Genomic DNA, 20,819 nt, shown 5'->3' with positions numbered 1-20,819 from the left:
GTGACTGGTTCCAGCCTGTGCTCCCGACCTGTGGGGCCACACCGGCCTTTTGGACTCTGCCCTCCCTGCTCCTGGGACCCTCAGCTCTGCGGGCCTTCTTCCTCCCGAGCCCCCTTTCTCTCCTCATGGCTCCTCTTCCTCGCCAACCCTGCAGGGCCCCACCTCCCAGGTCCCACCACGCTGCCTCCCACCCGCTCTCATCGACAGGCCCAACGCTTCGGCTTCTGCCCCTCTATCCGGACCCCCCCCAGCTCCGTTTGCCAGACCCCCCCCCTCAGCTCCGTTTGCCGGACCCCCCCCCAGCTCCGTTTGCCGGACCCCCCCCTCAGCTCCGTTTGCCGGACCCCCCCCCTCAGCTCCGTTTGCCGGACCCCCCCCTCAGCTCCGTTTGCCGGACCCCCCCCCTCAGCTCCGTTTGCCGGACCCCCCCCTCAGTTCCGTTTGCCAGACCCCCCCTCAGCTCCGTTTGCCGGACCCCCCCCTCAGCACCGTTTGCCAGACCCCCCCCCTCAGCTCCGTTTGCCAGACCCCCCCTCAGCTCCGTTTGCCAGACCCCCCCTCAGCTCCGTTTGCCGGACCCCCCCCCTCAGTTCCGTTTGCCGGACCCCCCCCCCTCAGCTCCGTTTGCCGGACCCCCCCCTCAGCTCCGTTTGCCAGACCCCCCCTCAGCTCCGTTTGCCGGACCCCCCCCCTCAGTTCCGTTTGCCGGACCCCCCCCCTCAGCTCCGTTTGCCAGACCCCCCCCCTCAGCTCCGTTTGCTGGACCCCCGCCTACTAAACACAAGTCACCCATGAAGCCCAACCATCTCAGACTCAGCCCAGGCAAAACCCTGACTGTGTGTCGCACCCACTATCCACACATCCTCCGGAGCACAAATCGCACTTAATCCCTGACTCCATCCTCCCCCGTCCTCCCCCGTCCTCCACATCCATTTATTCTCACTGTCCATTGGCTGTCGCTTCCTGAATTTGAACGTCCATCTCATCCATCCCACCGACATCCCTCTTCTCCAGATCAAGTCTTGGCCACTCCCTACCACCTGCCGCTGGCTAAGGCCCAAGCCCCAGATCTCCTCGAGCCACCGACTGGGCGCAGGCCCCGCAGCTGCACTCTGCGGGCTCAGCACACCCCGCACCGGCACAGCCGGCACGCCGGGGCCTTGGCTCATGTGGCTGCTTCCGCCCACAGCCCACCCAGCGAACCCTCTTTGCCGCACTTCATCATCCGCTCGGCAAATGGCCTGCACCTGCACGTGTCAGTGGGTGATGTGAACACTAAGGTCGGCTCGTGCCCTCCCTCCAGTGCAGGGAGCCGGGCAAGAAGCAAATCAACAGGACGAACGCGTGTCGCTGTGAAACAGTGTTAGCCGGGGAGCGGGACAGAGCGCCTGGAAGGGGCTTCTTTGGAAAAGGCGGGGGTGCGCTTCTGAGCAGGAGACGCTGGAGCGGACAGCTGAAGGCATGGCTGGGACGTGGAGGAAGAGCAAGGGTGAGAGGGAGCCAGGTCACTGGGGGAGCCGAGACCCATCACACATCACAGCAAGTGGACGAAGAGAGAGGAGCTGGCGAGAGCGAGCGGCTGGGAGCGCCCGGCCTGCAGGCACTCCGGGGGCGCGGGGCGGGGCGGGGAGCGGGGGAAGAGGTCCTGCTTCCAGTGAAGGCCCCCAGAAGCCTCGCGCAGTTAAGCAGGGGAGTGACATGGTCCAATCTACTTTTAGGATGCCGCTCCCTCCGCTGGGTGAGAAGAGGATTTCAGAGGGCAAGCGCCCATGAAAGCCGCCTTTCATCTTTCCAAGCACAAGCCAGACAGCGGGCCCAGGGCCATGGGCCTTCCGCTCGGACTCTCAGACCCCAAGCCCCGCCAGCCACCCTCCGGGAGGCCCAGCGGGCAGCGCGGCTGCTGACGAAGTCTGCAGACAAGATGGCCCAAGCGCAGGAGCTGCTGATCCACCATCCCGTCTGGGGCCCGTAGCCCGCGAGCCCCGGGAGCTCTGGAGCTGATGGAGCAAAGACCGTGGCGCCCGGTCAGTGAGCCACCAGGAAGCACGGGCCGGGCTGCGGGAGGGAGGAGGAGCTGTGCGTCTGGGCAGCTGGAAGGAAGTGGCGCCCCCTGAGCCCGCCCCGCCTGGGCCTGGCGCCAGTGCAGGTGGAGCTCAGCCCTCCTGGCACACCGGGCCTGTGTTGTGTTTTATGCTAACGTTTAGAGGGGCCTTTAATGACTGGGTGGAGGGAGCAGCACGCACACACCCACAGAACAAGAAGAGAGCAGCAGAGATGCGGAGCGTCCGCTGGCGCCGTGACTGTCCCCCGGGCACCCCACCAGCTTTCCACAACTTCCTGCAGTTCGGGTCACTTTGCTTTTCTCAGCTCAAAAGGCCACTTGGGTTGGGATGTTGTCAAGTTACAGGTGAAGACAGTGGTTGGACAAAAAGAAATAGAATCAAAGGATCATTGATCCTCAACTGGGGGGCGGGGGAGACAGGCTCTCCGCTCACACTCTGAGAACCTGCAGGACCCATTCTCTAGCGGAAGCAGGCACCTGGGAGGGCCATGCGGGCCGCGGGAGCCCCAATCCAGCCATCCGTGGCTGCCTCCCACAGCTGCCAGGAGGAGGAGGAACAGACAATAGCCAGTTCCCGCCACCTCCCTCCCTCCCACACACCTCAGAGCCCAGCAGGCAGCTGACATAACTCGGGCACTGACAGCCCGGGGAAGCTAGATGCCTCTAGCCTCCAGCCACCAGGCGTCTGAGGCCGCGGCGGGGGCAGCCAGCTCCTGCCCTCATTAAGAGGCCTTGGGTGCAGAAAGGATGCTGAAGGAACTCTCCGGTGTGTTGGGCTCCTGGTGAGGCGGGGACAGAAGCTCCCAGAGCTGGACCCCAGGCCCCTGCCAGTGCAGGCCCTCATCTGCATCTCATTTGCATTGCATACTTAACAGGAGCCCAGCTCTGTCACCCAGTCAGGGGGTGGGGGGTACGCTGAGGGAGAGGGGGTGTCTGCACAGCAAGCCCACACAGCAGCCTCCGCCCTCCGGGAAAACAGGGCCTCAGTCAGACCACAGCGATGCAGACAGATGGAGAGCACACTATTCCGGGACGGATGGCCAACTAAATAAAGCTGTGGTTACATCATGCACAAGACAGACAAGAAACTCCCAAGTATTCCCAAGAGATTGTGTTGGGACGATTCGGACCAGCTGCGTGCAAGTCCTGTACTCAGAGTCCAGCTGCGCCCGCAGCACACGGAGGAGCCGGAGCGGGTGGCCGGTTCCCCCGAGGACCTTCCCTCTCAGACGGGTTCCCGTTTGGTTTGACTGACACACACACCCCCCTCCTTGGCCAAGCTTTTACATTTTATTGGTCGAAAGCCGCAGTGCCCTTGGAGGATTAGCACTGCCCCTCAGTACAATGTGGGCACTGAGATCTCTGTATGAAGGCAGACGGGGTTCAAATCCCGGCTCGGGCACATCTTGCTGTGTGACCGTGGGCAAGTCACTCCACCGTTCTGAGCTTCAGTGTCCTTGCTGTGTAGAACGGGGCAACAGCAGTATGGACCTCAGAGGGATTGATGATGTAGTGCATGTAAACGTGCCTGGCACCACGCCTGGTACCTCTTACAAAACACAGAGTCGTGAGATGCTGCCTCTAGTTGAGGAAACAAGAAATGAAGTTGGGTGTTTATAACTTAAAGGAGCTGTCAGAGCTACCGGAGCCAGGAGAATGGGTTCCCACGCACTAAGGCTGCCATGGCAACCCAGTACTGTCGCTCAGATCCCTTACAGGGAATTACAAAGCCCTCAGCAGCTGCCTCCGCCACCCCTGCCCTCCCACCCAGACACCCCAGCCTCCTGCTGCTTCCCCAGGCAGACTGCGCATGCTCCTGCCACAGGGCCTTTGCACGGGCTGCTCCTCGGCCTGGAATGCTCTGCCGCCCGTCGGGGAGCTGCACGCGCCCTCCTCCCGCTCCTTCAGGGTCTCTGCTCCAATGTCCCGTCTCAGTGCTTTCTTCCCGGCCGCACATCTAGCTCTGCAAGTCCTGTCCCCCGCCAGCCCTCGTCCTCTGCTTTCCTTTTCTGCTCAGCCCTCGCCATCCAATGTGCTGGGTGCCCTCATTCACCTACTTCACGGTCTGTCTCAGGACAGAGGCCACATCAGCTGCCCTGTTTCTGCAAATAAGGTTTGATGGGGACACAGTCACAGCCGTTCCCGGACACTGTCGCCTCTCCTGCTGCAAGGACAGGGACCCCGGGTGCGAAGTCTGCCTGGCCCTCAGCAGACCTCCGTGCAGCCTGAGCTGGAATGACCCGTCTAGTCCTCGCCTAACGCCATCGTCTACGCCATCGTCTAGAGCGGTGCTGCTCACAGGGCGGGTATGGCGCCCTCGTCAATGGTCGGTGACACGAGCCGAGCGCCAGGACGGGTGTCCTGGAAGGAATGAGAACAGGGCCACCAGGACCGAGGCCGCAGAGGGAGGCTGAGGGGCGCAGGGCTAGAATGAGGGAGGCAGCCACCCCCCTCCTCTGCCCCCGGAAGGCCCTCTTCCGCCTGGCACCGTGCCCATCGGGAGGCCGCTCCGTCGGCGGAGGGTGCTCGGCGGGGCCTGCGTCGCTGAGCCCCGTGGGGCGGGCTGCGTGGGGTGGGTGAGGGCTGGAAGCCCGCGCTGAGGGAGTGGCCACTTCCCGGAGCGGAAAGGCGGGGCGCCTCAGCCAGGAATGCAGGCGTAACAGAGCGGAAAGGCGGGGCCGCCTGGCCAGGCGTGCACCTAGTAGGAGCTTCACAGAGCGCATTAGCATCAGGTTCGGCAGCTCGAAGGTCGGGTTTATTGGATTCCCTACCGAGCCCACCCGCCTGCCCGGACCATTGCCCTTCCTCTGACCTTCGGACTTGACCTTGCAGCGCTCCTGTGCCTGCTTCTCCCGCCTGTACGTAAGTCCCGAGGCAGGGGCCTCAGGAGGCACCCGCGTTTCCAGGGGGCACCTTCTATGTGTCAGCGAGCAGCTCTCAGGAGACTGCAGTGACCTCTCCCCTGCCCCCCTCACCTGCTGAGTGCCTCCACCCTCAGACTCCTCAGCTCCGCTGCCCCAGCGCCCAGCCCAGCGCACTCAGGGAGACAGGGGGGTCGCATGGTTAGGGGCACCGCCCTGCGTCAGAGAGCCCAGGGTTTGAATCCCAGGTCTGGTCTGCCACTTTACAGCGGTGCGACTTTAATGAGCCGCTCAGCGCTCCCCTCCCCCGCTGCAGCCCTCCCCTCCCCCGCTACAGCTCCCCCCTGCTGCAGCCCCCCTACAGCCCTCCCCCCTGCTGCAGCCCCCCCCCCCCCGCTACAGCCTCCCCCCACTGCAGCTCCGCCTGGAAAATGGGGAGAAACTGCAAGGCTGGAGGCGAGCGTCACCTGAGCCCCCTGAAGAAGTGCTCAGTGTTGGCTGCAAGTGAGGGGCTCAGAAACCGAGGCCCTGAACCCTGGGGGGGAGGACACCCTCTCACCCTCTCACGCGTGGTGGGCGGAGCATGGAGCCCAGGAGCAGCCCAAATGCCTCGCCTCCTGGGGTAAGACTCTCAGAGTGCGCCCCATGCACCAGGCGCGGGGAGGGAGGGGCATGCGGAAACAGCGCAGTCAGGGCAGGGTCTCCGGAAGCCGGACTTCCCTCCCAGGAGACCCGTGCCCACGTGGGCCCTTGGGGAGGACATAGGAAGGCCACGCACCAGGAAGCTCTACATTTGGCAGAACAGGCCAAAACCAGCCAGGAAACTCAGAGGGCTGGGCAGACCCACGGGAACCAGGCAAACCGGCCTCCGGCCTCCCCTGCAGCTGCGGGTCTCCCCACGCCCATGGGGGGCCACCTCCGCTCATCTGCCCAAGCCACCCAGTCACCCAGCCTCCCACCTTCCAGGATGGGGCAGCATCAGTACTCCCCCCCACACACACACACCCGCACCCTCCCCCAGGAGCGGCTGGAGGGAAGGCCTTTCCCATCTACACTCCTCGCAGCCTGGGAACTGGCAGCTTCTGGGCGCGGCCGGTGAAGGGCCTTTCTGAGAAAAGACAGCCCGCCCGACCCGCCTCGCCCTCCACCCGCCCCGGTGTCCAGCGCCCACCGCCCCGCCCCCGCATCCAGCGCCCTCCACCCCGCCCCGCGTCCAGGAGCCTCTAAGTCGAGCGCCACCAGCACAGGCAGCCGCCCCAACAGCAGGGCCCGGGGAGCCCACGGGTGCGCGGGGAGACCTCCGCACAAGGCAGCATAGCAGACAAGGGGGCTAACACCGGCCCCCAGGAGGGAGGAGGTGAGTCCACGGTGCCCCAGCCCAGAGCACCGGGCTCAAGTCCCGACTCTACCTCTTCCTGCTGTGGGAGTCATTGAACCGCCCTGTCTGCCTCAGTTTCCCCATCTGTAATATGGAGATGACACTAGTAAGCATCTCACAGGCTGTGGATAGGGGTCCGTGTGAGGCTGGGAAAGCCTTCTGGACGCCCTGGATCCCACCAGCGTTGCTGGGGCCTGGCCCTCGTTGCCCTGTAAGTGTTGGCAGCGCAGTAACAAAGGCTCGCCTCCTATCTTGTGCCCATCTGCCTCCCCCAGGGAGCAACCTGGGACACCCCAGGCACACTGCTCCCTCACAAGGCCTAGCCGGCCCCGTCTGTCCACCGGCCTGGTCACTAGGCTCCCGCCACTCCGCTCTGTCAGCTCCTGCAATGCACACGCGCCTCACTGCTCCCTCGGGCCTTTGCCTGTGCTGTTCCCTCTGCCTGGCATGCTGTTCCCTGGATTTCCAGCAAGCTGGCTCCCGCCTGCTCACCATTCAGGTCGCGACCAAAGGCCCTGGCGATGACCCCAGCCGCCCTCAAGCACATCCCTGCTTTGTTTTGCTTTCTTTGGGCCTTTATCGCGGTCCGTCTGCTTCGAATTCATTTCCGTCACTAGGAAGCATGCAGGGCCACAGGCAGGCGCAGCTCGCTCACAGGGGTGAGCAGGAGCCAGGACTCACTCCCACCTGCGTCCAAAGGCCGCTCAAGCCCTGTGAGCACAGCCTCTGCTGGCCCACAGTCAGAGCCTGCCACCGGTCAGTGACAACAGGAGGCTGCAGGCGACAGAGTAAGGAAAGCCTTCTGTGGGGAGAGGGAGAGATGGGGGAGCAAAAAGCAGGGAAGGGAGGCTCAGGCCATTGCACGGGAAGGGCTGAGCCGGGGGCAGTTGCTACCTGAGTCTTATTCCAGGGCACGTGGGTGGGTTCAGCACAGAGGAAAGGGGATTCTGGCCCCGGGGTACTGACACCAGAGCTTCCCGTGGGCCCAAGGGCCAGGGCCTTCTCGGAGGCTGAGGTGGGGCCGGATGGCTCTCCCCCACCGCCTCCCACCCATCCCCGAAATCCGTGGCAGCCCCACCCCCTTACAGGAACAGAGCCTGGTAGACCAGACACATCCCCCTGTTCCCATGGCCAGTCCGCAGCAAGGATTTTTATGGCATTTAAAGTGCGTACAAATCGCCTGGGAGCCGGTTGAAGTGTGGATTCTGACTGTGGGTCTGGATGGAACCAGACATCTGCATCGCTAACCAGCTCCAGGCAACGCTGCTGCTGCAGGTCCCAGAGCACTCGGAGCAGCCAGGGCCGGCCTGTTCTGAAGCGTGAACCTCCCCCTAAACCCTGCAGCCCGGCCACACAGCGGGGAACGGAATAGGAAGGCAAGGAAGGCAGACCTAGAGGCGGGTGGGCTCAGCCGGGCAAGAAACAGTGAGGCGATGCTGTGATGAGGGCGGCAGAGAGCCATCAGACGGCAGACACCGAGGGTCAGGGAGCAGGCCCCGCTGGAGGGGGGGTGGGGGAGGCCACGCAAGACACACGCTATGACAGCAAGAACCCAAAAGCACCAGGCAGAACCTGGGCCCGGCTCTGCCCAAGCTGGAAGCACCCACAGTCCCGTCACCGACACCCTGTCACTGGGGTCAGCCACTTGTCTCACTGCTCTGGGTGGTGGAAACAGTTAAGGGAGTTTTTCCTATTTAGAATTTTCCTGTTTTTTCCCACCCAGCGCCTCCCAGTCCCACTTCCCCACCCCTCCCTCCGACCCAGGGTTTGCAGCCTTCCACTCCTTGCTTCCCACCCTGACAAAAATACAAACATAACTCCACACAAAGAAAGCGTCTGTTGCAGCTGCTTATTTCTGCGAAATGAGATCGAGCTAAATATGCAACGCAGTCCTCTCACTGAATGCCTCAGAGACGGCCCTCCACGGCATGGGTTGGCAATGTTTCCAGTGAGGGCCAAGGAGTAATATGCTAGGCTTTGCAGACCATGCAGGCTCTGCCACGACCACTCAGCGAACTCAGTATCACCAAAGCAGCCAGAGGCAACGTGGAAATGAATGGGTGTGGCTGTGTGCCAATAAAACTTTATTTATAAAAACAAGCAGTGGGCCATATCTGGCCCATAGGCCATATAGTTTGCCTGCCCCTGCTCCAGGGCATTAGCTGTAGTTCTGATGCTTTGGTGTTTGGCTTGGTTTTTAATTAGTTAGAACTTTTATTATTTAAGTTTTTAAATGATAAAAGTATCATATGAAGTATACTATACATACAAGTATCAAATCATAATGACACAATTTGATACATTTTCACAAAGTGAGTACATCTGCGTGACCAGTTCCCACATCAAGACCAGCTCCACAGAAGTCACACACACCCATTTAATTCATGGTTTTCAATAACTGTGTCATGATAGCCCACAAAAGGGATACACTGTAACTGGGCAACTCCAATTCTTTGCCACTGGGACCTGCACATCAATAAACATACTTGTTCTGGACTTTATTTCCCTGTGTGCTGGTGTTTTATTCCAATAGGACAGAGTTCCCAAGGGTAATACGTACATATTTTGACAAATACTGCTGGACCACTTCCCCCCAGGCAGTGGCCCGCGCAGCCCTGCAGGCCTGGCCAGCCCCCTTCCACGCAGTTCGGCAGGAACTTGGCGGAGCAACCACAGTGCCCCCAGCACATCCCGGGGCTTGGGGCCTTGGGCAGCGGCTGGGCTGGATCATGCTTACGAGTCTTTCACACTCAGGGAAGAAGAGAAGGAACGTGGAGTAGAAAGACTCCAGCTCCCTCCATCTCCTCAAATCAACCCCATCTCCTTCAGTGTCCAGGACACCGACAGACCACTTCATAGGCCAAAGGCCTCGAAGGCAGGCAGGCGGGGGTCTGGCCCAGCCCCAGGGGGTGGGCAGACATGGTCTACAACACCCTGAAAGAGACAGTCAGCGTGCCATAGATAAAGCTAGGACTTAACTCAGCTTCCTCAGGACAAAGCCACTGGAGAGAAACAAGTGTGTTTCAGGTAATTTTCTCTCCAATGAGTGCACAACCAAGTGTTTCCAATAACCCTACTTCCCTGCACTGCAATCTCTTTAAAAAAAGAAACCCAACCACTATCCAGTATGATGTACCCTGAGGAACCTTGGGTACCATGGGCCCCATTCTCAGAGCTCGTGGGTGTGTGGGGTGCCTACCTGCCACGCAGGGTGTTGCTCTGAGGATGGTGTCCGTGGCTTGTACCAGAGCCCCAGTGGCCGCTGTGACAGCAGAAAAGGGGACGAACTTGATAGGGGTGAGGTCCCACAGCCGTATCCATCCCACAAAACTCAGCCATTGCACATCGATGTGTGCACGTCACTCCATTACGTTTCACCGCAAACGTGAAAACAAAACTGCAAACACGTTCTGAGTTCCGGTTGATGCTGCCAGTGTTCAGGGAGCCACTGTCCTTACCTTACGTTAGAAGGTATCGGAAATGAGGTGATTGGCGGGTGGAGAGCGAGATGCAGGGATACTGATGAGGCAAGTGCAGCAAATGTGGTGGCAGAACCCCGGGGCGGACAAGTGGGCGTTCATGGTAAGATTCTTTCAACACGGCTGTAGGATGCACATTTTTTATGCTAAAAGTGGGGGGGGGGGGGGGGGTACTAAGCAGTAATGTCTAAGGGAGGGGGACCCACAAGAGCTGGGTCCTGTCCCCACTCTGTGACGTGTGGCCTGGAGAAGCCCCCTCCTCTCCCTGGGCTCAGGGCCCTGGGAGCCCTTTAACTCCCCTGGGCCACGCCCCCCCTTGTGGTCCACAAGGTCTGAGCAGCTCTTCCAAGAGAGCCTTTGGGGAGGGCCGCTTCCAAGGCAAGACTGCCCCCTGGTGGCCACAGCAGCCTAACTTAGGAACATTTTCTAACCCATTGACGCTCCGCTGAGCCATGTTTTGAGATATTAACACATCAGGAGTATCACCATGACAGTTCCCCTTTCCTCATCAACCCCATCTCCTTCAGTGTCCCTTTAAAGCAGAAAGCCAGCTTGGGGGGGGGGGGGGGGGGGAGGCGGGGAAGGGCAGGGAGAGCAGGCAACAAGCCCCCTTGGCTCTGTGCTCCAACCGCCCAATGCAGGCTTCCAACAGGAAACCATGTGGAACTTGGGGGATTTGTGGACACAGTGTCCTGGAAAACAACTCAAAGGCAGTGAATTTTAACCTGAAAAGGGGGAGATTCCCCATGGCTGATGAGAGAGAGAGATGCCCAGGGAATTGGCAAGAGCCCAGATTGTGAGGCCCGTCCCGTGCTGAACCCAAGGGCCCAGAATACGCGGGGCAAACCCTGGAACCTGAGTGAGTACCGCTGCATGAACGGGGTGCCGCCATTCTGGAGGGAGGAAGGGAAGCAGGCTGGGCACTAACAGCCTCCCCGCCCCCACCACTCCGGCTCCCATGCTTTCCTGCCTGAGGCAGAGTGGGGTAGGTCTGTGGACCATGGAGCCAGGTGCCTGGGCTTGAATCGGAGACCCACGCTCGCTGTGTGAGTCCTGGGAAGTTAACTGGCTCTGTGCCTCAGTTTCCTCGGGTGTAAAAGGGGGGAATACTAACACCAACAACAGGATTGTTAAGATGACTAGCAAGTTGACCTACATAAAGAACCTGGCATACAGTAAGTACTCAATAAACGTAGCTAGCATTATTTTTCCTATTTGCCTGACACAGTTTGCCCATTCCTGATAACTCCCCCGCCTCTCGCAGACCCAGCCCATCCATGCCTGCTCCAGACAACTTCTGGTGCCCTCTGGGGCTCCCAGGGGAGGGGACCGCAGAATTGTGTTTCAACTTAATGAATGACCTGCGTTTGTCTGCCCTCAAGGCTGTGAGCTCCCTGAGGGCGGAGGCTACATCTCACTGCCATTAGGTCCAACCTGGTCCCCAGGCCCTTCTGGAATGGATGGATGCCTGGATGGATGGATGGATGGATGGATGGATGGATGGATGGATGAATATGGATGGATGGATGGATGGATGGATGGATGGATGGATGGATGAATATAAATGAATGGATGGATGGATGAATATAATGGATGGATGGATATGAATGGATAGATGGATGAATGGATGAATATGAATGGATGGATATGGATGGATGGATGGATGGATGGATGGATGGATATGAAAGGATGGATGGATAAAATGGATGGATGGATGGATGGATGGATGGATGGATGGATGAATATGAATGGATGGATGGATGAATGGGTGGATGGATGAATGGATAGATGGATGAGTGGATATGAATGGATGGATGAATATGAATGGATGGATGGATGGATGGATGGATGAATATGAATGGATAGATGGATGAATGGATGGATGAATGGATGGATGGATTGATGGATGGATGAATATGAATGGATAGATGGATGAATGGATGGATGGATGGATGAATATGAATGGATAGATGGATGAATGGATGGATGAATGGATGGATAGATGGATGGATGAATATAATGGATGGATGGATGCATGGATGGATGCATGGATGAAAATGAGTGGATGGATAGATGGATGGATGAATATGAATGGATAGATGGATGAATATGAGTGGATGGATGAATATGAATGGTGAATGAATATGAGTGGATGGATGGATGGATGAATATGAATAAATGAACACACTCATGCTTAGAGCCCATCTTACCCTGCTACCTATAGCAAGCTACTTTCTCACACCGGAAATACCTAATCACTCCAAACTACCCCACCTCCCACCTCACCCCTCAGTACAGTGCTGAAGTAGGGGAAGGTGCAGTCCTCAACTTGCCCCTATGGCCATCAAGAATGATGTCCCGTTGGTGTGTTCTTATTCTGATGAGTGAACCTCAAGCTTGGAAAGGATCTACATACCACAAGCCGGGGAGTCCTTCTGGGAGCCGTTCAGCTAAGAGAGTGCGCACAGAGCACACCGACTGGAAGCCCCAGAGAAGCTCAAAGAAGCGCGCCTGCAGCTCCCGTCAGGAACGCCGCTTCAGTGCGTGTAACTGTGGCTGTGGACTGGGGGTGGCGAAGGGTTAGCAGCAGGCTGCAGTGGAGATGGGGATGGGAATGACGGGATGCCAGTTCTACGTTAACAGGGAGATACTGGGTGGCAAGGGATTAAGTGCATAAGGACGTGGGCTTCATCAACTCCCCACCTTTGACCTGGGCTTCTGACGCCATGTGGCCGGCTCCTGTACCCACTGGGCATCATGATGTGCATACGTTTCTACACGTCCCACTGCTGGGCCTTTTCTCTTCTACGGACCCAGGGAGCGAGGGGAGTCGTGGCTCTGAGGGTGGGTCCTAGACCCAGTAACACTGACGCTGACCTTGGACCTGGTCCCTGATTCTCTGCATGGTCTCCTTCCTGTGAAAATAACGATGTGAAATGGAGGAGTGGTGAACTGCAGCTCCTGATGGCAGGGCGGTGGCTGGGGGTCGCCTGTGAAGTCCTCCACTCCGACACGCCTATCACCATCCTCCATTCCGACACACCTATCACCATCCTCCGTTCCTACACGCCATCACCATCCTCCGTTCCTACACGCCATCACCATCCTCCGTTCTGACACGCCATCACCATCCTCCGCTCCGACACGCCTATCACCATCCTCCGTTCCTACACGCCATCACCATCCTCCGTTCCTACACGCCATCACCATCCTCCGTTCCTACACGCCTATCACCATCCTCCGTTCCTACACGCCTATCACCATCCTCCGTTCCTACACGCCTATCACCATCCTCCGTTCCTACACGCCTATCACCATCCTCCGTTCCTACACGCCTATCACCATCCTCCGCTCCTACACCCCATCACCATCCTCCATTCCGACACACCTATCACTATCCTCCGTTCCTACACGCCTATCACTATCCTCCATTCCTACACGCCTATCACCATCCTCCGTTCCTACACGCCTATCACCATCCTCCGTTCCTACACGCCATCAGCATCCTCCATTCCTACACCCCTATCACCATCCTCCGTTCCAACACGCCATCAGCATCCTCCGTTCCGACACACCTGTCACCAGTACGGAGCGATGCCCATCACACCAGGGGCCAGAACAGCACAGAGAGGGGCAACACGCCTGCTCCCCTGGAGCTTAAAGCCTGTGGGGGACGCGGCACTAGCCCACCCGACAGGAAGCCGACACCGGCACAGGGGCGGCTGGCACCAGAGCATCCACGACAGAGAAGGCGGGGCTTCCCTGGGGGTTGGAGCTCCAACATGAGTTTGGGGAGACAGAATTTGGGGAGACTGACGGTCCTCACAGAATAGCCCTCTTGCCCGAGGAGGGTCTGACTGCGAGGATGCTGGGCCCAACCTCCACATGGGGCTAACGCCCGTCTCCGGGGGGACCACACTTCCACTCCGCCTCTCCCTGCTCTACGCTCACTCCTCGCCCCATGAGCAGCCCTAATGAGTCACTTGAACAAGAAACTCATGTTGGCTCTATTTTTAGAGAACTACAGTCAAAGCATCAGGTCCTTCCATCACCAAGCCATCAGCAAGCCCGTGCCAAGGACTGGCGGTGCCCAGAGTGGTGACGGAGCAGCAGCCGGGCACCGGGACCTGCCGCCGGGCCAGGGCCTGTGCGTGACTCCAGGCGAGCTGCTCAGCCTCCCGGAGTCTTAGTTTCCCTTCTGTGTGAGAGCACCAGCTCTCCCTCCATTGCCACAGCACGCGGACCGCCACAGCGGGACAACAACGCTGGTGGCTATCTTCAACGCGATCAGAACTCTGAGCATGGAAATACTCAGCCCCTCACTTTCCTGCTTTTTAATTGATTTTAGAGAGAGCGGAAGGGAGAGGAGAGAGAGAAGCACCGATGTGAGAGAGCAGCATCGATCGGTTGCCTCCTGCACACACCCCGGCCAGGGATCCACCTGCAAGCTGGGCGTGTGCCTGACCAGAACCTGAACCAGGCACTTTCGGTGCATGGATAACGCCCAACCAACCAACCGAGGCACACTGGCAGGCTCTGCCCCTCACTTTAAAGGAAACCCAACTTTCCTCCCTTCTCCCCGTTTCACTTGTGTCCTCCAAAAGATATATTCAAGTCCTAACCGCAGCACCTGTAAATCTTACCTTATTTGGAATAGGGTCCTGGCAGATGTAACCAAGTTAAGATGGGGTCGTACTAGGAAGGGTGGGTCCCTAATGCAATGGCTGGTGTCCTCAGAGGAGGAAATGTGACGCAGAGACGTGCAGGAAGGAATGCCAGGAGATGATGCGGGCCGAGATTGGGGAACCTCAGAGGCTGATGGCAGCCACCGGCACACAGAGAGGGGCAGGGACCAGATGCCCTCGGCGCCTCCGAAGGAGCCAGCCTCCCCCGCCGACCCTTGGATTCAGACTTCCAGCCTCCAGAACACTTAGAGAACAGGTGTCTGTCCCATTAGGCCATCCGTTTGTGGTATTCTGTTGGGGCAGCTATAGGAAATGAGTATTCACAGGCAGATACTAGGATTGCCAGAGCAATATGGAATGAAGGGGAAGACTTTGGCCTTGACTTTCAAGGAACACTGTATTGCATTAGTTGGATCAAAGGAATGCCCATAGAGACAACGTAGCTAAACCACAGAAGGAAGAGCCGAGGGGTGTGCAGGGCGCTGGAAGGAATAGTGACCTGGTACAGTGCCCTTCAGGGTCAAGCAGACCCACGGGACCGCATGTGCGCGCCTCTCAGCCTGCTGCCGGGCGGCAGAACACTGCTGCTCCTAGCGCAGTGGAGGTCCTGAAAAAGGAATGCTGTTTCCTTGGATGCTTTGCACGGTGACTGACACATTAAAAACTCAAAGGTTAGCTACTGTGTTATTCTTACTCTGCTTATTAATGGAGTAAGGTTCGGAAGCATAACCTTTCTGAGCCTCAGAGCTTCATAAAATGAGCATAATAGGCATGCACAAGGCTGTTGTGAGTAATGAGAGAGATAACATGTACAGCGCTTTTAACTGAGGCATAATGGACATGCAGCATTGAGCCAGTTGAAGGTGTACAGCGTGCGGATCTGATACACCTGTAGATTGCAATACCACTGCTGCCCTCCTTCACGTCACGTAACTATCACTTCTTCTCTGTAGTGGGAACAAGGGCTGGACCTTAGGCCATTGTGATGACGGGGTGTGAGCCCCGATTCATAAGCTCCAGCAATGCAGACTGCCCTAACAAGGGAGTGCGTGGCGCAGCTGCAAGGTCCCTGTACCATACTGAGCCTTGTAGTTCCTAGAATATGACAGTAGAGGGCAGCAGGGTCTCACTTTCTGCCCCTTCACCCACGTGCTTAGTCCTGGGAAAACCAGCTACTTTTGAACAAGTTACTGCAGGCTCCTGTCCAGAATCCCCAAGTATCCCGGTGGGGTGAAGCCCGCCATTTGCCATCTTTTTACAGGAAAAAGCAATTCAGTGGGTGCTCACCGGGTGTCACGACCCCCAGCTTAAAACAGGGGTTCTATTTTACAAGGGCCAGCACATCAGAGCTACTGAATCATTCTGGGGCCTCACAGACCAGTTTTTGCAAAATCAGTCCCTTTCGTGATCAGTTTCCTAAGTTACCAAGTGATAAGACCCTAATTCTGTTGGCTAGCTCTAATGTCCCACGCGCGGCCAGTCAGAGCTGGTTTCGCCTCGGCTTGTGGCTGCGTGCTGACCAGCGCGTCCAGCGGGCCTCCCCCTCGCCTGAGCTTCCTGGGGGGAAGGAGGGCAGAGGTTCTGGGACGGCCCATTACCTGAGTGACGGACACCTCGCTCTCTCGTCCCCAGTCCCACCGCACCTCCCCAGCAGGCTGAGGGCTCTCCTTCCCATTAGAGCATACTTCAGAAGAACCAAAGGTACGGAGGATGGTACCAGGGACCAGCGTCGCCGCTGTCGGGCGCCAGAAAGAAGTATTTCCAACACGTGGGAAGTCCCAGGGACCCACCTGCACCTCCCCAAGGAGAGACGCTCTCCCGGGTTTCTCATCAAGACCCGCTTCTTCCCGCGGGCAACACGGGAAGAGCCCAGCACCCCCTCTCTGCTGTCTTAAAGGAGCCACAGGCGCACACTCCACAGACACTGAGAGAGTGGGAATTGGGGGGGGGGGGCGCAGATCCTGAGCTCCAGCCCCGAGGGGCCCAGGCGTTTCCGGGTGCTGGGCGGAAGGGCTGTGGTGCGGAGCAGAGGCGGGTGGGGGGGCCCCGCCCGTCGGTGATGGAAACAGCCCCCCCCCCCCCCCCCCCCGCTCCCCGGCCACCTACCGAGGACGATGAGGACGGGGCCCTCGATGTGCGCCTGGATGTAGATGCGGCCGCGGCGCTCCGTGTGGTCCGTGCCGCAGAGGCTGGGGACGTTCATCACGCAGCGCTTGTGCACGTTCATCATGCAGGCTGGGGGCCGGGCGGGGCGCGGGTTGGCAGGGCTGGCAGGCCTGTCCCCACCCAGGCACGGGGCCTCCTTCCCCTCCTCCCTTCCAGGCGGCTGAGACGCCCCCCCCCCCAAGCTTGGCCGCAGCAAGCCCACCCCCAGCTGGGTCACATCAGGCTTCTCCAACCCACCCACCCCCCACCCTGAGGGTCAGAGGAGGTGGCGCTTGTCCAGCTCCCCGAAGGCTAAGGGTGCACCCCACACTCCCCCACACACCCCCACACACTCCCACACACCCACAGGCCCTGAAGCCAGAGTCACTAACTTCATACCAGTGAGGGAAGATGTGCGTGGGGGGACTTGGCCAAGCTGACACCCCAGCAGCCCCAACTCCAACACAGTGGGGCGGGGGGGGGGGGAGGACAGGAGCCGTAACACCCCAGCAGCACCCACTCCAGCACAGTGAGGGGTAACGGGGGGGCGGCCTAACACCCCAGCAGCCCCCACTCCAGCACAGCAGCGGGGACAGGGGGTGGGGGGGCCAAGAGGCCAAGGCTTCCCTGGAGCAGAGAAGCAGGAGCCTGATGAGAAGCAGGCGGAGCTCCCGGGGAGCCAGTGTACTTACTGTCACATTTCATCCCCTGGTGGATGAGTCCGTACAGCAGCGACCCGCAGTGGTCACAGAACGTGGGGCTGGAGTAGGTGTGGATCTTGAACTTGTGCTTGCTCCGGGGGTCCTAAGGCCAAGAGAAGACAAGAGGCCAGCGTCAGCCGCATGCGTCCCTCTGCAGAGTCCCTGAAGAGCGCGCTGAGGGCAAGCCCGCCCCCTCCTCACGCCTGTCAGGACCTTCGCTGGAGCCTGGGCCAGTGGCCGAAGGGGCCAGCCAATGAGGGAGAAGTGGGCTCCCCGGTCGGCCGCAGCACACTCGCTGTGCCTGCCTGCACCCGGGGCCTCCGTCAGAGAACCCAGCCTGCTGGCGCCGGCCTGCAGCAAGGACTCCCAGGCAGCAGGCACAGTGCACACACACCAGGTAGACCCTGCACTCGCTCGTTCTCCCTCCACCTCTCAGCAAGCCTCTGGAGCAGGGGCTCCCAATGGGGGGCAGCCCCCACAGGGGCAGTTTGACCTTTAAGGGGGGCAATTCAAGAATGAGCTATTAACAGCACACTTTTTGCATTTCTTATGGTTCTAGGGGCCTCGTACACAGTATATAGCATACTAGAGGTCCGGTGCACGAAATGCATGCCTTTGCAGCCCCGGCTTTGTCCGGAAGGTCGTCCGGCTGTCCGGTCTAATTAGCATATTATGCTTTTATTATTCTAGATATGCTGGCATATTTATGCATTTCAGTTCTCTACTATATGTTTTGAAACGTTATTTGCTATTTTTCATATCACTTCATATTATTATTTTTTAAATAATTCCTTAGTGATTTCTTCCTCAGCACTTTAACTGTCCTTTCATTCTTTTATTTTTCTCTTTCATGGGTGCCATGTTCTTGGGAAGCTTGTTTAGACCAAGTACATGGCCTTTTAGGCTTCCTCCACGTGAAGAGGAGCTCACTTTTTGAATAATAAGAATTCTATGTCTCAGGGGGCTGGGAGGGGAGGCATCAGGATGTTAGAGATGCTTAGGTGGGGCCTGGCCAAAGAAAGGCTGGGAACCACTGGTCTAGAGTGACCGCAATCCCACGTCTGGGATGAGGCCATCTGCTGGGACCTCATCACCTGCAGAACTGGGCTCAAGGTCCACCACAGAGTCCACAGGCTGTGGCGGAGACGCTGGTTCCCACCAACATCCGCTCTTCCCTTTCCTAACAGAATGCCGGAGTTAGAGCCGAGCACAGCCGCCCGTGAGAGACCGCACTTCCCCGCCTCCCTTGCAGCTGTGGGCCGGAGTGACCGAGTTCTGGCCAGTGGGACGTGTGCGCTGCGGGGCCAACTCCCTTAAAAGATTGTATGAACACCCGGCCCTTTGGGCTCCTTACCCCTCACACCAGCTGGAAGACGGCGAGAACTGGAAGGGACCACTCCAGACTCCAAACCATCCGCACTAGCCTTGGGCTTTGTCCCTTTGGACAGACCCTGAGAAAAACCTACCTTCTCTCCTCGGTCACTATGTCCATGGGCCACTGGTTACAGCCGCTTACCCAGTTCCCTCGCTGCAGACTGCAAGCACCATGAGGGATTTGCTCTCCATGACATCCCAGGGCGTCTATTGTATTTGGCGTGAAGGAGGAGCTCAATAAATATTTAAAGAGCGAGAGCTCACAGTTATTGAGCTTCGGCTCATGCCTGGAGCTGTTTTCAGGGACAACCAGCCATGAACTTACTTAATCGTGGAACACCCCCATGAAGTACGTTCCAGTTACTACCCCGCCCCAGATGCGGAACCGGAGAGCGGGGGGTGCCGGGCCCCGCTCCGGGCTCCACGCGGCTGCCAGGGACGAGTCGGAGAGCTGTGGTGGCAGCTCGGGCTGAGACACCGCTGACCACTGAGAGCCTGCGCATGCCCGCGCTGCTTAAGGAAACGCCGTGGCAGGGCTGTGCCGACACACGAGCGCCGGCCAGGAGGACAGAACCAGTCCACAAGGAGCCGGGGAAGGTCGTCCATGGTCCACGTGGAGGCTGTCGGAGGCTCCCCCGCCCTCGATCCCCTGCCTTCGCTTTCAGGGGGACTCAGCCTTGCAAGTGCCCACTCCACCCCCTCCCCACAGTCCCTCGGACACCCAGACTGAGCAGGCATGCCCCTCGCCTCTCCCAGCCGGGGAGCTCGGAATACAGCCACACGGCCCCATGATCCGCCATCCCCAGGAGGCCCTGAGGGACCCGTCCATCTGTGCCTGTCCCTGACGGCGCCACCTCTGAGGTGGACGCGTCTGCACTTGGAGAGGCCCCCCTCCCTGGACACGGGCGACTGGCAGGGAGGTGAGGTTTGGCTCCAATGGCTCCATGGTTCGTGGCTGGGACGCAGGCCAGGAGACAGGCAGCCCCAGGCTGAGGTGGGCTCCAAGGAAGAGAGAGGAGCAAGGACAAAGGTCACATGACCTCGGCTGGGGCCTGGTTCCAGTCCCCTGGGGACCTGCCCTACAATTCCACCTGACGCCCCCGTGGCCTCTAAACATCCTCCTTCGTGCATAAGCGATCCAGGTGGGCAGCCGCTGCCTGCAACAGGGCGGGGGCCTGGGACTTACAGCCCTAGGGTTCAGGCACTGCCCACTGACCAGGCAGAGGGAACAAGGCCGGCTGTGCTGGGAGCTAACCCTTTCATTGCCAGTCATAGCGGGGGAGTGAGGGGCCAGCAGGGGAAGAGGGTGGGGGAGCTGTGAGGGGAGGCCCAATGGTCCAGGGGCTACTAACCAATTGGCGTAAGAGCATGCCAACACTTGCACAGCTGGCACCCTATGCTAGTGGCCGGTTAAATGCCAGCTCTGTCTTCAACCAAAACACCTCCCCGCCCCAGCTCCGAGGGGCCTGCTGACTGCCCTGGGTCCAGGCAGCCTGAGTCAGAAGCTGCCTGCGTCCTGTTCTGATTCCATTCAAAGGTGCAGCGCCCACCTCCGCCTCCTCCCTCCCGCCTCCTCCCTCCCCCATCTGGTTCTACACTCAGACCCGCCCCCCCCCTCCCGCCACGGGGGAGGGGCCGCTGCCTCCCGTCCCCATCCCCAGCCTCGGGCCTCCTTCCCGCTCAGGGGCCACAAGCTGGAGGCCGGGCCACAAACCGAGCCTGGAAACAGGCTGCACTTGGCCCAGATGGTGCTTCTTAAAAATTTGACTTAGTTGATTTGAAAATATTTAAAAATCATGAAATGTCAGCTCAAAAAGTAAATTTCTGGCTCCTTTCAAAAAAGCACAAGTAGTGGCAACACTGTGACGCATGGCTGTGGGCTGAGCAACGGTCGTCCCCTTCGGTAAGCGATACGCAATCCAGTTCTCCACAGTCCACACCGCTCCCTCTTGTCTCAAACCACGCCCGCCTCCTCCCTCCCCGCCTGGCCCCTCTGCCCGCCCCGTCCTCTCTCCCCACAGCACACTGGCCGGGAGCCAGCCACAGGGGAGCACACTTCCGCCCTCCTGAGCATGCTCGCGGGCTCACGCCCAGATGCTCTCAAAAACAGGGTCGAAGCCCCCGCCTCCCTTCG

The 20,819-nt window shown here is 59.1% G+C and overlaps 1 protein-coding gene across 3 annotated transcripts in view; it reads right to left on the bottom strand.

Annotated features, from left to right (window-relative positions):
- The window catches only part of PRKCB (protein kinase C beta), a gene marked incomplete at its 3' end in the record, with an annotated part of 295,893 nt that overhangs the window by 109,177 nt on the left and 165,897 nt on the right, over nt 1-20,819 (bottom strand). For all 3 annotated transcript variants that reach the window (XM_079800688.1, XM_079800686.1, XM_079800687.1), the window contains exons 4-5: nt 17,303-17,414; nt 16,572-16,700 (exon numbers count right to left, since the gene is read on the bottom strand). In XM_079800688.1, coding sequence (XP_079656814.1) covers nt 16,572-16,700; nt 17,303-17,414 — 241 coding nt within the window. The remainder of the gene's footprint in view (nt 1-16,571; nt 16,701-17,302; nt 17,415-20,819) is intronic.

This window comes from Cnephaeus nilssonii (assembly GCF_951640355.1).
Source record: "Cnephaeus nilssonii genome assembly, chromosome: 2".
In the NCBI taxonomy this organism is placed as follows: domain Eukaryota; kingdom Metazoa; phylum Chordata; class Mammalia; order Chiroptera; family Vespertilionidae; genus Cnephaeus; species Cnephaeus nilssonii.
Note: the sequence above shows the minus strand (reverse complement) of the source record. Positions and strands in the feature narration are given on the sequence as shown.